At 38.8% G+C, this 15,503-nt stretch overlaps 1 protein-coding gene across 1 annotated transcript in view; it reads left to right on the top strand.

Annotated features, from left to right (window-relative positions):
* Positions 1-15,503, top strand: part of RANBP9 (RAN binding protein 9) — a 127,806-nt gene that overhangs the window by 86,522 nt on the left and 25,781 nt on the right. Inside the window, exon 6 of the mRNA XM_003416486.3 lies at positions 14,694-14,878. Coding sequence (XP_003416534.3) covers positions 14,694-14,878 — 185 coding nt within the window. The remainder of the gene's footprint in view (positions 1-14,693; positions 14,879-15,503) is intronic.

Here is a 15,503-nt window from a genome sequence, read left to right as displayed (position 1 = left end):
CTTTTTAATATTACCAGAAAGTATTAACTGAAAATTTTCTGAGAACAACCAGGATTCTGTTATTTCTTTCTCAGTTGGTCCTTAAGTGGCTTGTTGACTAAAATATCTTAGAGGTTATAATTATTCAGCTACAGACATACCTCAGAGATATTGCAGGTTCAGTTCCAAACCACTGCAATAAAGTGAGTCACATGAATTCTCTGATCTCCCAGTGCACGTAGTTATGTTTACTATAATGTGGTCTGTTAAGCGTGCGATAGCATTATATCTAAAAAAAAAGTACGTACTTTTTTTTTTTTTTTTACCTTAATTAAAAATAACTTTATTCCTAAAAAATGCTAACCATCATCTGACCCTTCATTGAGTCTTAATCTTTTTGCTGGGGCAGGGTTTTGCCTCAGTGATGATAGCTGCTGATTAATTCGGGGTGTTGGTTGCTGAAGGTTCAGTGGCTGTGTCAATTTCTTAAAATTAGTCGACAATGAAGTTTGCCATATCAGTTTACTCTTCACGAAAGGTTTCTCTGTAGCATGCAGTGCTGTTTCATAGCATTTTACCCACAGAACTTCTTTCAAAATTGAAATCCTCTCAAACCCTGCTGCTGGTTTCTCAACTAAGTTTATGTAATATTCTAAATCCTTTGGTATTTCAACAGTGCTGACAGCATCTTCACCAAGAGTAGATTTCATCTCAAGAAGCCACTTTCTTTGCCCATCCATAAGAAGCAACTCCTCATCCTTTAAAGTTTTGTCAGGACATTACAGAAGTTCACACACTTCTCATTCTAGTTCTCTTGCTTCTACCACCACATCTGCAGTTACTGCCTCCACTGAAGTCTTGAACTGTGAAAGTTGAAATCAACTTCTCCTGAACTCCTCTTGATATTTTGACTTCCTCCCATGAATCAGAAATGTTCTTAATGGCATCTAGAATGGTGAAACCTTTCCAGAAGGTTTTGAACTTACTTTGCCCAGTTCCATCAGAGGAATCACTATCTATAGCCTTATGAAATGTATTTCCTAAATAATAAGACTTGAAATTATTCCTTGATCCATGGGCTGCAGAATGAATGCTCTGTCAGCAGGCATGAAAACAACATTAATCTCCTTGTCTACCTCCATCAGAGCTCTTGGGTGACTAGGTGCATTGTCAGTGAGCAGTAATATTTTGAAAGGAATCTTTTTTTCTGAGCAATAGGTCTCAACAGTGGGCTTAAAATACTCAGTAAACCGTGTTGTGAACAGATGTGCTGTCATCCAGGCTTTGTTGTTCCATGTATTGAGCATAGGCGGAGTAGATTTAGTACAATTCTTAAGGGCCCCAGGATTTTCAGAATGGTAAATGAGCATTGGCTTCAGCTTAATGCCACCAGCTGCATTAGCCCCTAACGAGAGAGTCAGCCCGTCCTTTGAACCTTTGAAGCCAGACGTTGACTTCTCCTCTCTGGCTGTGAAAGCCCTAGACGGCATCTGCTTCCAGTGTGAGGCTGTTTGGTCTACAGTGAAAACCTGTTGTTGAGTGCAGCCCCTTCTTCAGTTGTCTCAGCTAGGTCTTCTTCTGGATAGCTTGCTGCAGCTTCGACATTAGCACTTGCTGCTTCACCCTGCGCTTTATGTTATGGAGACGGCTTCTTTCTTTCAGCCTCTGCTAGCTTCAGACTCTTCTTCTGCAGCTTCATCTCTCTCAGCCTTCATAGAATTCAAGAGTTAGTGCCTTGCTCTGGGTTAGGCTTTGGCCTAAGGGAATGTTGTGGGTGGTTTGATCTCCTATCTAGACCACTAAAACTTTCTCCATACTAGCAATAAGATTGTTTCCCTTTCTTATCATTCGTTGTTGTTGTCAGGTGTCCTGGACTCCTTTCCAACTCACAGCGACCCTGTGCACAACAGAACCAAACACTGCCCGGTCCTGAGCCATCCTTACAATCATGTTATGCTTGAGCTCATTGTTGCAGCCACTGTGTCAATCCACCTCGTTCAGGGTCTTCCTCTTTTTCGATAATTCTCTACTTTACCAAGCACGATGTCCTTCTCCAGGGACTCATCCCTCCTGACAACATGTCCAAAGTATATAAGACACAGTCTCACCATCCTTGCTTCTAATTCTGGTTATAATCCTTCTAAGACAGATTTGTTCGTTCTTTTGGCAGTCCCTGGTATATTCAATATTCTTCACCAACGCCACAATTCAAAGTCTTCAGTTCTTCTTCGGTCTTCCTTATTCATTATCCAGCTTTCACATGCATATGATGCCATTGAAAATACCATGGCTTGGGCCAGGCCAACCTTAGTCTTCAAGGTGACATCTTTGCTCTTCAACACTTTGAAGAGGTCCTTTGCAGCAGATTTGCCCAATGCAATGTGTCTTTTGATTTCTTGACTGCTGCTTCTGTGGCTGTTGATTGTGGATCGAAGTAAAATGAAATCCTTGACAACTTCAATCTTTTCTCTGTTTATCATGATGTTGCTCATTGGTCCAGTAATGAAGATTTTTGTTTTCTTTATGTTGAGTTGCAATCCATACTGAAGGCTGTGGTCTTTGATCTTCATCGGTAAGTGTTTCAAGTCCTTTTCACTTTCAGCAAGCAGGGTTGTGTCATCTGCATAACGCAAGTTGTTAATAAGTCTTCCTCCAATCCTGATGCCCAGTTCTTCTTTATATAGTCCAGCTTCTCGTATTATTTGCTCAGCATACAGATTGAATAGGTATGGTGAAAGAATACACCCTGACGCACACCTTTCCTGACTTTAAACCAATTAGCACCTCCTTGTTCTGTCCGAACAACTGCCTCTTGATCTATGTAAAGGTTCCTCATGAGCACAATTAAGTGTTCTGGAATTCCCATTCTTTGCAGTGTTATCCATAGTTTGTTATGATCCACACAGTCGAATGCCTTTGTATAGTCAATAAAACACAGGTAAACATCCTTCTGATATTCTCTGCTTTCAGCCAGGATCCATCTGACATCAGCAATGATATCCCTGGTTCCACGTCCTCTTCTGAAACCAGCGTGAATGTCTGGCAGTTCCCTGTCCATATACTGCTGCAGCTGTTTTTGCATTATCTTCAGCAAAATTTTGCTTGCGTGTGATGTTAATGATATTGTGTAATTTCCACATTCAGTTGGATCACCGTTCTTGGGAATAGGCATAAATATGGATTTCTTCCAGTCAGTTGGCCAGGAAACTGTCTTCCATATTTCTTGGCATAGACGAGTGAGCACCTCTAGCACTACATCTGTTTGTTGAAACATCTCAATTGATATTCCATCCATTCCTGGAGCCTTGTTTTTTGCCAGTAACTTCAGAGCAGCTTGGACTTCTTCCTTCAGTACCATCGATTCCTGATCATATGCCACCTCTTGAAATGGTTGAATATCGACTAATTCTTTTTGGTATAATGACTCTGTGTATTCCTTCCATCTTCTTTTGATGCTTCCTGCGTCGTTTAATATTTTCCCCATAGAATGCCTCACTATTGCAACTCGAGGCTTGAATTTTTTCTTCAGTCCTTTCAGCTTGAGAAAAGCCGAGCATGTTCTTCCCTTTTGGCTTTCCATCTCCAGCTCTTTGCACATGTCATTACAATACTTTACTTTGTCTTCTCGAGACGCCCTTTGAAATCTTCTGTTCAGTTCTTTTACTTCATGAAGTCTTCCTTTTGCTTTAGCTGCTCGATGTTAGAGAGCAAGTTTCAGCGTCTCCTCTGATATCCATCGTGGTCTTTTCTTTCTTTCCTGTCTTTTCAGTGACCTCTTGCATTCTTCATGTATGATGTCCTTGATGTCATTCCACAACTTGTCTGGTCGTTGGTCACTAGTGTCCAGTGCATCAAATCTGTTCTTCAGATGGTCTCTAAATTCAGATGGGATGTACTCAAGGTCATATTTTGGCTCTCGTGGACTTGCTCTAATTTTCTTCAGTTTCAGCTTGAACTTGCATATGAGCAATTGATAGTCTGTTCCACAGTCAGCCCCTAGCCTTGTCCTGACTGATGATATTGAGCTTTTCCATTGTCTCTTTCCACAGATGTAGTAAATTTGATTTCTGTGTGTTCCATCTGGCAAAGTCCATGTGTATAGTTGCCATTTATGTTGGTGAAAGAAGGTTTTTGCAATGAAGAAGTCATTAGTCTTGCAAAATTCTATCGTTCAATCTCCGGCATTGTTTCTATCACCAAGGCCATATTTTCCAACTACTGATCCTTCTTCTTTGTTTCCATCTTTCGCATTCCAATCGCCAGTAATTATCAATGCACCTTGATTGCATGTTCAATCAATTTCAGATTGCAGCAGCTGATAAAAATCTTTTATTTCTTCATCTTTGGCCCTAGTGGTTGGTGTGTAAATTTGAATAATAGTCATATTAACTGATCTTGTAGGCGTATGAATATTATCCTATCACTGACAGCATTGTAGTTCAGGATAGATCTTGAAACATTCTTTTTGACGATGAATGCAACACCATTCCTGTTCAAGTTGTCATTCCCAGCATGGTAGACTATATGATTGTCTGATTCAAAATGGCTCACTAATGCCTAGGATATTGATGTTTATGTGTTCCATTTCATTTTTGACAATTTCCAGTTTTCCTAGATTCATACTTCATACATACCATGTTCCAATTATTGCTCGATGTTTGCAGCTGTTTCTTCTCATTTTGAGTCACACCACATCAGCAAATGAAGGTCCCAAAAGCTTGACTCCATCCATGTCATTAAGGTCAACTACTTTGAGGAGGCAGCTCTTCACCAGTCATCTTTTGAGTTCCTTCCAACCTGGGGGGCTCATCTTCCAGCACTATATCAGACAATGTTCCATTGCTATTCATAAGGTTTTCACTGGCTAATGCTTTTCAGAAGTAGACTGCCGAGTCCTTCTTCCTAGTCTATCTTAGTCTGGAAGCTCAGCTGAAACCTGTCCTCCATGGGTGACCCTGCTGGTATCTGAATATTGGTGGCATAGCTTCCAGCATCACAGCAACACGCAAGCCCCCACAGTACAACAAAGTGACACTAACATTTGCGTGTTCCCTGAAATAACACTTTTAATTTCCTTCAGGACCTTTCCTTTGCACTTGCACTTGGCTAACTATTTGGTACAAGAGGGCTAGCTTTCAGCCTATCTTGACTTTTGACATACTTTCCTCAGTAAGCTTAATCATTCCAAGCTTTCGATTTAAAGTGAGAGGCGTGCAATTCTTCCTTTCACTTGAACACTTAGAGGACATTGCAGGGTTATTAATTGGCCTAATTTCAAAATTGTCTTGTCTCAGGGAATAGGGAGGTCTGAGGAAAGGGAAAGTGGTAGGGAAACGGCCAGTTGGTAGAGCAGTCAGAACACACACAACATTTATCAGTTAAGTTCGCTGTCTTATATGGGCACTATTCATGCACCCCGAAACAATCACAATAGTAACATCAAAGATCACTGATCACAGATCACCATAACAGATACAATGATAATGAAAAAGTTTGAAATGTTGCGAGAATTGTCAAAATGTGACACACAGACACAGTGAGCACATGTTGTTGGAAAAATGGTGCCAATAGACTTGCTCAGTGCAGTGTTGTCACAAACCTTCAATTTGTAAAACAGACAGTATCTGGGAAGTGCAGTAAAGCAAAGTGCAATAAAATGAGGTATGCCCCTATTCCATGAGGACAAACAAGTCCCAGTGAGGTCATTTTTTTTAACAAATTCATGTATATGTAGGCAGTGACAGCTATATCATGACAGCTGCCTTGCCAATCATGATTGTAAGATGCATTCTCGTCACAGAGATGTTAGAAAGTGCATCTTTTGAGAGAGATGATGGAAGATACAGAGGTAGAGACTAGAAGTCTTATCTATAGATAACTGATATTCCAGAACAAAATTCTAGGAAAAAATGAAGAAATCAAAGTTGTAATAGAAAATAACCTCGATAAGCCAAGGGAAATCTGGAATCTGCAGATTATAATTACTCACAGAGAAGCATTTTTGGAACAGGTGTTTATGTTTTTGAAAAAATATGTGGTGATAGGATTTTATCTTATATTGTATACCGAAGTAAATTTGAGAAGGGTTAAGGGATTTTTCAAGCCTTGGGAGCTGATTCTTAGGACTGCTGTAACAGAAACACCACAAGTGGGCGGCTTTAGAGAATTAAAATGTATTTTCTTGCAGTTCAGGAGGCCAGAAGTCCAAATTCAGGGTGTCACTCGAAGGGAAGGCTCTCCCTCTGTTCACTGTGGAGAAAAATGCTTGACCCAGGTTCTCTAGCACCACTTTTCCTTAGTTCCTTGGTGATTTCCATGTGACATCTGTCTTTCCCCGACTTGTGCTTATTTGTCTGTATGACTGATGTGTTCTTTTTATATCTCAAACATGGTTAAGTTTAAGATACACCTTGCAGTGATATGGTCTCATTAACATAACAAATAAACCCAAATGGGATTATATCCACAAGTATAAGGGTTAAGATTCCAACACATATTTTGAGAGGGCACAATTCAGTCATAACATTCCACTCTTTGATCCCCCAAAATTCATGTCCTTCCCATGTGCAAAACCACATTCAGCCTATCACATTTTCCCAAAAGCCTCACACACCATTCTAGAATCAACTCTTAAGTTGAAAACCTGATCTGAATCATCTAAATGAAGCATGACAACTCTGGCTGTGTTCCATCCTGGGACAAAATTCCTTTTTATCTGTGGACTGTGAAAACGAGAATACTCGTTATTTGTTTCCAAAGTGCAGTAGTCGAATAGGCACAACGTAGATATTTCCATTGCAAATATGAGAAATTAGAAGGAAAGAAGGGGTTGTGGGTATCAAGCAAGTTCATAACCCAGCAGGGCGAATTCTATTAGCTCTCAAGTCTTAAAAAGAAACCTGAGTGGGGAAAAACAAAACATGAAAATAAATAGGATTTTTTAAAAAGTCCAAATCAGAGCCAAGATAATTTTCTGATGTATTGGATGTGGAAATGTGAGGAAGAAGACCTCACTTCAAGATTTTTGCTCTGAGAAAATGAAAGAATAGAGATGTCACTTACTGATACAGGGAAGGCCATAGGTAGAGCAAGTTTTGAAGGCGAAGATCGGGACTTCGATTTTAGATATATTAAATTCAGTTGTCAAGTAGACAATTTGATATACAAGCTTGGAATTCAAGAGAGTTGGAGTCTTGGTGGTGCAGTGGTTAAGAAGTCGGCTGTTAGCCAAAAGGTCGGCAGTTGGAATCCACAAGCCACTCCTTGGAAACCCTACAGTTGTACTCTGTTGTATAAGGTCATTGTGCGTCGGAATCGACTCTTTGGCAATGGGTTTGGTTTGGTTTTATCTGGGCTGGAGATAACATTTGGGGAGCTGTTGGCATTTAGCTCTTATTTAAAATCATGAACTGGATGAGCTCAACAAGGGAGTAAATGTAGACAGAGAAGAGAAGTGGACCAGGGACTGAGTGTGAGTCCTGAGGCATCCAAATTTGGGAAGAAATGACAAAGTTGAGAAGGAGCAATCAGTGAGGTATGAGGAAGACTAAGAACTGGGCGTCCTGAAAGCTAAATGAAGAAAATATACCAAGCAGGAAAAAGTGAACAACTGTGTCGAACACCCTAATAACGTCAAATTAGACTTGAACGAAGAATTGGCCATTTTGTTTAACAGTGTGGGGGCCATTGGTGACCTTGAGAAGAACATTTCAGCAGAGTGATGGAGAAACCCTGATTGGCGAGAGTTTAAGAGAGAATAAGATGAGGGAGATGATAGCATGTGAACTACTTGGGAGGATGTTGGTCACAAGAGAGTATAAAGAAATGGGGTGGTAGTTGGTGGTGAAAGTGAGGGCAATAGATTTTTTAAAGTTAGTAAATTTAGCAGGATATGATTTGTTTGCCAGTGGTGATGATTCAGTAGCGAGCAAAAAAGCCTATGCAGAGAGGAAAAGTACTGTAGTGCTCATATGTTTGAGTAAGCAAGTAGGGGGATGGAATCAAGTGTATAAGTAGAGGGGGACTGGCCTTTGATAAGCTCATCTGTGGTGACAGACTACATGGCAGTATGTAGGTACAGTGCTGGTGGGTGGGTTGATGTGTTCCTTAACTATTTCAGAGCCTTTGGTATGAAGACTCTAATTTACAGTTGATTAAAGGGCTTAGTAGCTGTTTTTTACTCTTCTTATGTGTCACTAATCCCTGGTGGCACAGGGGTTAAGCATTTGGCAACTAACCAGCAGCTCCTTGGAAACCCAGTTGGGGCAGTTATACTCTGTCCTGTAGGATTGCTATGAGTTGGAACCGACTTGTCGGCAATGGGTTTGGTTTTTTGGTTAAAAAAAAAAAAAAAACTCTTTTGTAAAACCAGCTTGTTAGAGTGAGTGGTTTTTTCATTGGTTTTGGTTTCTCATCGGTACAGAGAGTGGTGATCATTTGGAAAAGGCTCATTTGGTTGTAGACATGGACTGCTTCTGTGCTGCCTTCTAATTATTCCCTGCCCTACTTTTAAATCACCATTGTTCCCCTTGTCTGTGATTAACCAGTGGTGATACTCAGTTTTGTAATAGTGAATACGGTGTTACTATGGTGGTGGTTATAAGTTTCTTTATGATGTATTGATTCTGTACCTGTGATCTCTCATTAGCCGGGTGCAGCATTGAATTCTGAAAGAGTATATATATATTTGCAGAAAAGCCAGTTTACCTAGACTGTATCACAGCTGTCATGGAGCAGTTTTAGGGTGTTTATACAGCTCCAAAAGCCTTAGATCTTTTTCCAAAAAAAATCTTTCTTCCCCAACTCACCTCATCAGTTTTAGAAATGTCTTTATCTATAGATTAATTCTGTTTGGGATTAGGTAAATTCCTTTTGTTATAGTAGCTTTTTTCATTTAAAATGATACTACTATTCCGTTTTCAAGGCTGACTTGAAATCTACATTTTATAAATGCATTATTTGCATCTGTTTTCATTAGAAGAAATTTTTTAAATATAGAACAAAGCTTTGTTATTGAAATATATTTTTATTGTGTACATTAGCTTTTGAACAGTTTCTAGATTGAAAGTAGTTTTAGCATAGGTCTTTATCTTGCATAGGTTAAGAGAAACGAGGAGGTCTGTTTTTCTGTTCTTTTCATAAAGAGTCAAATTAATCCTATTTCTGTCTAGTTCTGCATGGCAGGAGTAAAGTTTTTTTTTTTCCAATTCAGAAACATTTTCTTGGAAGACATTATTTCATATAAATCTTTAATCTGTATAGAAGCTACAACATGGATGAACCTTGAAAACGTTGTTGTTAGGTGCTGTTGAGTCGGCCCGTATTCATAGTGACCTTATGTACAGCAATGAAATATTGTCTGCTTTTGCTCCATCCTCACAATCATTACTCTGTTTAAGCCCATTGTTGCAGCCATTGTGTCAATCCATCTCACTGAGGACCTCCCTCTCTTTTGCTGACCTACTTTACCGAGCACGATGCCTTTCCCCGCTATAAACGAGGTAGAGTCACGCCATCCTCACTTCCAGGGAGCATTCTGCCTATACTTCCTCCAAGACTGATTTGTTTGTTCTTCTGGCAGTGTCCATGGTATATTGAATATTCTTCGCCACCACCACAATTTGAGTATGTCACTTCTTCAGTCTTCCTTATTCATTGTCCAGCTTTCACATGCATATGAGGCAATTGAAAATATTATGGATTGGGTCAGTTGTACCTTGGTAATCAGAGTGACATCTTTGAAAACATTTATGCTACATGAAAGACCACATGGTGCATGATTCCATTTATGCAAAATATCCAGAACAGGCAAACCCAGAGGCAAAAAGTAGATTAGTAGTTGTCAGAGGTGCAGGAGTGGGAAGTGGCTCCTAGTGAGTACTGGGTTTCTTTTTGGAGTAATGACTGTGTTTTAAAATTAGATAGAGGCAATGGTTGTACACCTCTGTGAATATAGAAAAAGCCATTGAGTTGTACACTTTAAAAGGTTTTTCTATTTTCTTAAAAATCTATAGGAAATTAAGGGCTGTGTCCTTGATTCTCTTCCCCCAAATTCTCCATTTTTAAGGTTGAATACATGGTATAAAAAATATAGTTAACTGCTTTTCAGTGAGCCAGAATTGATTTAATATTATTTCAGGTTTTTTATTTCTTTCTGATTATGGAAGGAGTATCAGACCCATTGCGGTTGAGTGAACTCTGACTCATAGTGACCCTGTAGGACAGAGTAGAACTGTGACCCTGTAGGACAGAGTAGAACTGCCCCATAGGGTTTCCAAGGAGTGACTGGTGGATTTGAACTGCCGACCTTTTGCTTAGCAGCCAAACTCTTAACCACTGTACCACCAGGGCTCCACAGAAGGAATATATAGTGTTAAATATTCAAATAAATATAAATACAGAAATGTACAGTAGAGAAATTTCCCATGATCTTAGCCTCTTTAGATATGATGACTGAACTTGAGTGTATACCTTTGGAGACCTGTTTCTAAACATGTGTAAGCCTTTACGGCCCTTTTATGAATGTTTACAAAAAGAAAAGATGGGATCATGGGATACACACTATTTTATAGCTTATTTTTTTCATTCAGCATGTATCTTTGGACATCCTTCTGTATCAGTATACAAACTTTTTATTCTTTTTTGCCCTTTTATGTTTTAGATGAGTGTACTGCCACAGTTCATCGATTCTGACATGCACATTTTTTCATAGTTTATCATTTCTGAAATGGAGATGCATCTTAGAATCTGTGGCCTGTCAGAGTCTAAGTTTTTTCTTAGACAAATTAGATTTGATGAATATGGTATAATATCACCTATTGATGGACATTATTTTTCATATTTTTGCCATGACAGATAAACACTGCAGGATATACATGTTTTTCTGTAGGGTTATATTTCTGTAAGTGAAAATACTTGTCCATCTTAATAGGTTTTGCCAAAGTTTGTTGTTAAATTTTACACCAGTTTACATTTCTCCATGTAGTGGATCCGAAGACCTATTTTCTCAACCCTTGTCAACTCTGGGCAACTCTTTTAAATATTTATCTGATGTGCAAAAGCACACACTTGTTTAAATTGCATTTTTTAAAAACTGAGTGAGATTAAGTGTCTTTTCATATTTTATTGCCCTTTTGTATTTTTTGTACGAATTGCCTACTGTAAAAACAGCTTGTAGGTGACGTCTGACCTCCTCTAACTTCACAAGGGGTAGAAAGAATCAAGATCAACAGCCCCAGGCTGATTCCTATGAGGGGGAGGTCAAACATGCCTCCTCCTCTCCGCCATCTTTACCAATTCTGACACCAACTGTCCCTCCCATGGCACTCTCTACTTTTCTGCTGGGTTCAATAATTCATTGCAATGGCCACACAGAACTCACAGACAATACTTAAAATTATGGGGTGTATTAGGGAAGTTAAGAGATACAGTTCAGGCTCAGGAACACTCAGGATACAGTTCTTCCATCAGGACAGCCTCTTTTCAGCTGTACTTGCAGGCACACCTCTCTCTGGCCTTGGGCCTCTGCCCAGAGGCACTCATCTTTCTACCTGCCATGGGTCTGGAAGCCCACAGCGCAGTCTTCTGCTGCTGGCTGTCTCTGCTGCCTTCAGTGTTAGAGCTGTCTCCTGGGTCCAGGAACTTCTCAGTGCAGGGATTCCGGGTCCAGAGGACATGCTGGCTCCTGGCTTAGTGGTCGTGGGATTCTCTCCCGCCTCTGAGTGGCTCATTTCAAGCCCAGCCAGCTGGCAGAACTGACCAGTCCCTTTGGTGGGCCACAATTACCCTATCACATAGCCCTACCCAGTTGCTTGGGTGAGAGTTACAAGACCATGGCTAGAAAGGCCACACAAAACTGATCCATCACACCACACCTACATATTACTGGACTTGCTGGTTTTCTTACTGGTAGAATAAGGAGGTTGTTAAGCATCTCATCTCTCTTTGCCTTAAAAGGCTTTGAATTTGCTAATTCTGTTGATTATTAAGAATCAATACAGTTGCATACCTTGCTTTAAATGACTTTATATTTCTTGATATTTTGACACAGTATTCCTTTTGTTTCTGATTTGTGTTGCTTGGTTTATAAATTGTTTTAAACACATCCTCTAGGCTTTTTGCTGTGAAATCTAAACTTTTTGTATTCACACACAAATTATTTGCTCTTGAACTTATTTTGTACAGTAATTACTTATGGTAACTATTAAAGCAAATAAGGCATAAATACAGAGAATGAAGATATGATAAATTTGGAGTTTTAGGAAATACAGTTCAGTTTAGGATTTGGTACCAGACAAACCAGTGTTGGTGTTCTCATGTCATCTCTGCCATTTATTAGCAGGGTGACCATGAGTAAGTTACTTAACCTTAGTTCTCAATTTCTCTCTCTTTGTTGTGGAAATAATAGTTACCTCACAGGATTAGTATCATTAAACCTTGGCATTTAGTAGACACTTAATAACTCATTCTCCTTTAGATGTGACAACTAATTAGTGATCGAGCCAAAAAAACTCTTGCATTTTTTTGTATACTTGAAGCTACTGCAATTTACACTTGATTGTTTAATCTCGAAATATTGGAATATATATGAATGTATTTCTATATGAATGTTAAAATTCAAATCCACCCTTTTCTTCCTTTGGAATGTGTGCACCACCTTCTGTTTTTAAAAGTGTTCCGATGTATAGATACATGAAAGTAGTAAATTTAGAGTAATATGTGCCCAGTTAGGGTTATTCTATGGTAGCTAGCTTTAACATGCAATTTCTGCATTAACCATCAGAGAGATGCAAATCAGAACCATGGTGAAATACCATTTCACTCCCAGTAGGGTGGCAAAGATGTGGGGAAATGGGACTGTCATCCATTGCTAGTGGGACTGCAAAATGGTACAGGTGTTGTGGAAAACAGTGTGGCAGTTTCTCAAAACACTAAAAATAGAAATACCATATGACCCAGCAATTCCACTCCTAGGTATAGACCCAAAAGACTTGAAAGCAGAGACTCAAACAGAGGCTTGTTCATTGTAGCACTATTCACAATAGCTAAATGGTGGAAACAACCTAAATGCTCATCAGTGGATAAATGGATAAACAAATTGTGGTATATACATACAATGGAATCCTATTCAGCCAGTAGAAGAAATGAAGTCTAAATATATATACAGTGTGGATGGAGCTTGAAGACATTATGCTGAGGGAAAAAAGTCAGTCACAATAGGGCAAATATTGTATGACTTATATAAAAAGACAAGAAAAGGCAAATGTAAGAAACCACAGTTTCTTAGTGGTTACCAGGGACAGGAGGGAGGTAATTACTTTTGTAGTACTGAGTTTCTGTTTACAGTGATAGAAAAATTACATTGATTAAATGTAGGGTTGCACAGCTGATTAATATAATTGCTGTCAATAAGTTGTACATCTATAAAAAGTTGAATTGGCAAAAGTCGTGGAACAGATATGTTTATAATAACAAAAAAAAAAGTAGCTGCTGAGGCTGCTTACGTACAAACCAAGCACTTCAGGGAACTTGGTTCCTTGATTTAGAGATTTAGGATCATGGTTTCATGGGACATCTGAGTTAATTGGCCTAATATCGTTTATTGCTTCTGGTCTACCTCCTGTTCCGTTGTGTAGTGCCTGGGGTCTTAAAAGCTTGCAAGCAGCCATCTAAGGCACAACAATTGGTCTTCATTCTCCTGGAACAATAGAGGAAGAAGGACAGTCAGAAATAGGAGGAGGAAATGGAATGTGTGGCTAATTGCTTCCATGAACAACTTCCCTCATTGCCATGAAACCAGAAGAACTGGATGGTGCATGGCTACCAATACTGAACATTTTGATAATAGATTCCATAGAAGAATCCTGATGGAAAGGGGGAAAATGCAAAACAGAATTTCAGATTCTCATGGGATCCAAATTTTCTGGAACCATGGAGGCTGAACAAACCCCTGAAACTGTTGCCCTCAGATGATCTTTAAACCTTAAACCAAAAATATCCCCTGAAGTCTTTTTAAAAGCAAACTAGCTAAACTAGTAAAAAAATGTCTACCTTAAGCATTATGGTCTCTTAAGAACTATCTGTATGGGATCAATTGACAACAGCAGCTTGGAAGACTAGATAGGAGGAATCTTAGGGGTCGTTGAGTTTATGTTAATGGGAAGGAACAATTCAGAAAAGCAGGATGAGAATGGCTGCACAACTTGAAGAATGTGATCAGTGTCACTGAGATGTATGTGTAGAAATTGTTGAATTGCTGTATGTTCTGCTGTGTATATTCTCAACAACTGCAAAAATGAAAATTTCTTAATGCAGTTTTTAGTAATGTATCGTATATGAAGGCAGGGATAAACCTTAGTTATGTTCATACTTGAATCTCTAACTACCATATGACATACTCTGAAGAGCAAGAATTATGTCTTTATATATTAGAAGTATAATGTCACTTGGTAATGCAGCATGTTCCCTGAATAAATAAAAAAGATGGCATAGGTGGTTTGATGTTTTTTTTTCTTGATGGTTAGATTGCAGGGGTGACATTTTTCATCCACCATAATGTATCTTAGATAATTTTTAAGTCTTCCTCTGCTAATGTTTTGAAATTTTAAAATAGGCATGAAATAAACTTGTGGATCTTTTAAAGATAGCATTTAAAGGAATGAGTAACTCTTTAACATCAAAGGAATAGGCATTTAATGAAATCTGTTGTCTTGCAGCCAAATTTGTATCCCACTGTGGGGCTGCAGACACCAGGTGAAGTAGTTGATGCGAACTTTGGGCAGCATCCATTTGTGTTCGATATCGAGGACTACATGCGTGAGTGGAGAACCAAAATCCAGGCACAGATAGACCGATTTCCTATTGGAGATCGAGAAGGGGAATGGCAGACCATGATACAAAAGTAAGACTGAAGAAATTTAAGTTGATTTTATTTAAAAGTATATTTTTTATAAAACATTTTGTTCTTTCGGTGTTCTTGGAAGCTTTTTAAACTGCTAATTTAAATCCTAGTAATTTTAGTGTATTACTGATTATATTTTAATCTTTCTACAGTCATTTACTCCAACTGTTTTTAAAAATTAAAAATAATGTTTGATTTGGAGGCACACATAGAGAACTGTATTTCAGTCTGACTTATTACTTTGATGGAGGAAGTAAAATGACTCTGGATTGCTTAGGTTAGATTAATTTATTTGCCATCCTTAGTAATATGATTGAGTGGTTTCCATAGGTTACATAATTCGACTTTTAATATTGATGAAAAAGGTAAATTCAGAGAGGTAATCTAGATTGCGTAACTCAAGATCTGTGATTTTTTCCTCAGGAACTTGGCTGTGTAGTTTAGTAGTAGTTCAGATATTTACGGGGAAAATTGTTGATTGCTAAGAGTAAGCATCAAAATAATGGTACATCTTATGTGTTGGAATACAGGCTTGACGTGTACATTTTGCGTTTCAGAATTTTCCAGTGAATGGGTTACTCTCTAAGAATACCAGCATTTCGTTAGTTACCGTTGTGAGCTGCCA

This window comes from Loxodonta africana, chromosome 1 (genome assembly GCF_030014295.1).
Source record: "Loxodonta africana isolate mLoxAfr1 chromosome 1, mLoxAfr1.hap2, whole genome shotgun sequence".
In the NCBI taxonomy this organism is placed as follows: Eukaryota; Metazoa; Chordata; class Mammalia; order Proboscidea; family Elephantidae; genus Loxodonta; species Loxodonta africana.
The sequence above is the reverse complement of the archived record's forward strand: the minus strand, read 5'-3'. Positions and strand labels throughout refer to the sequence as shown.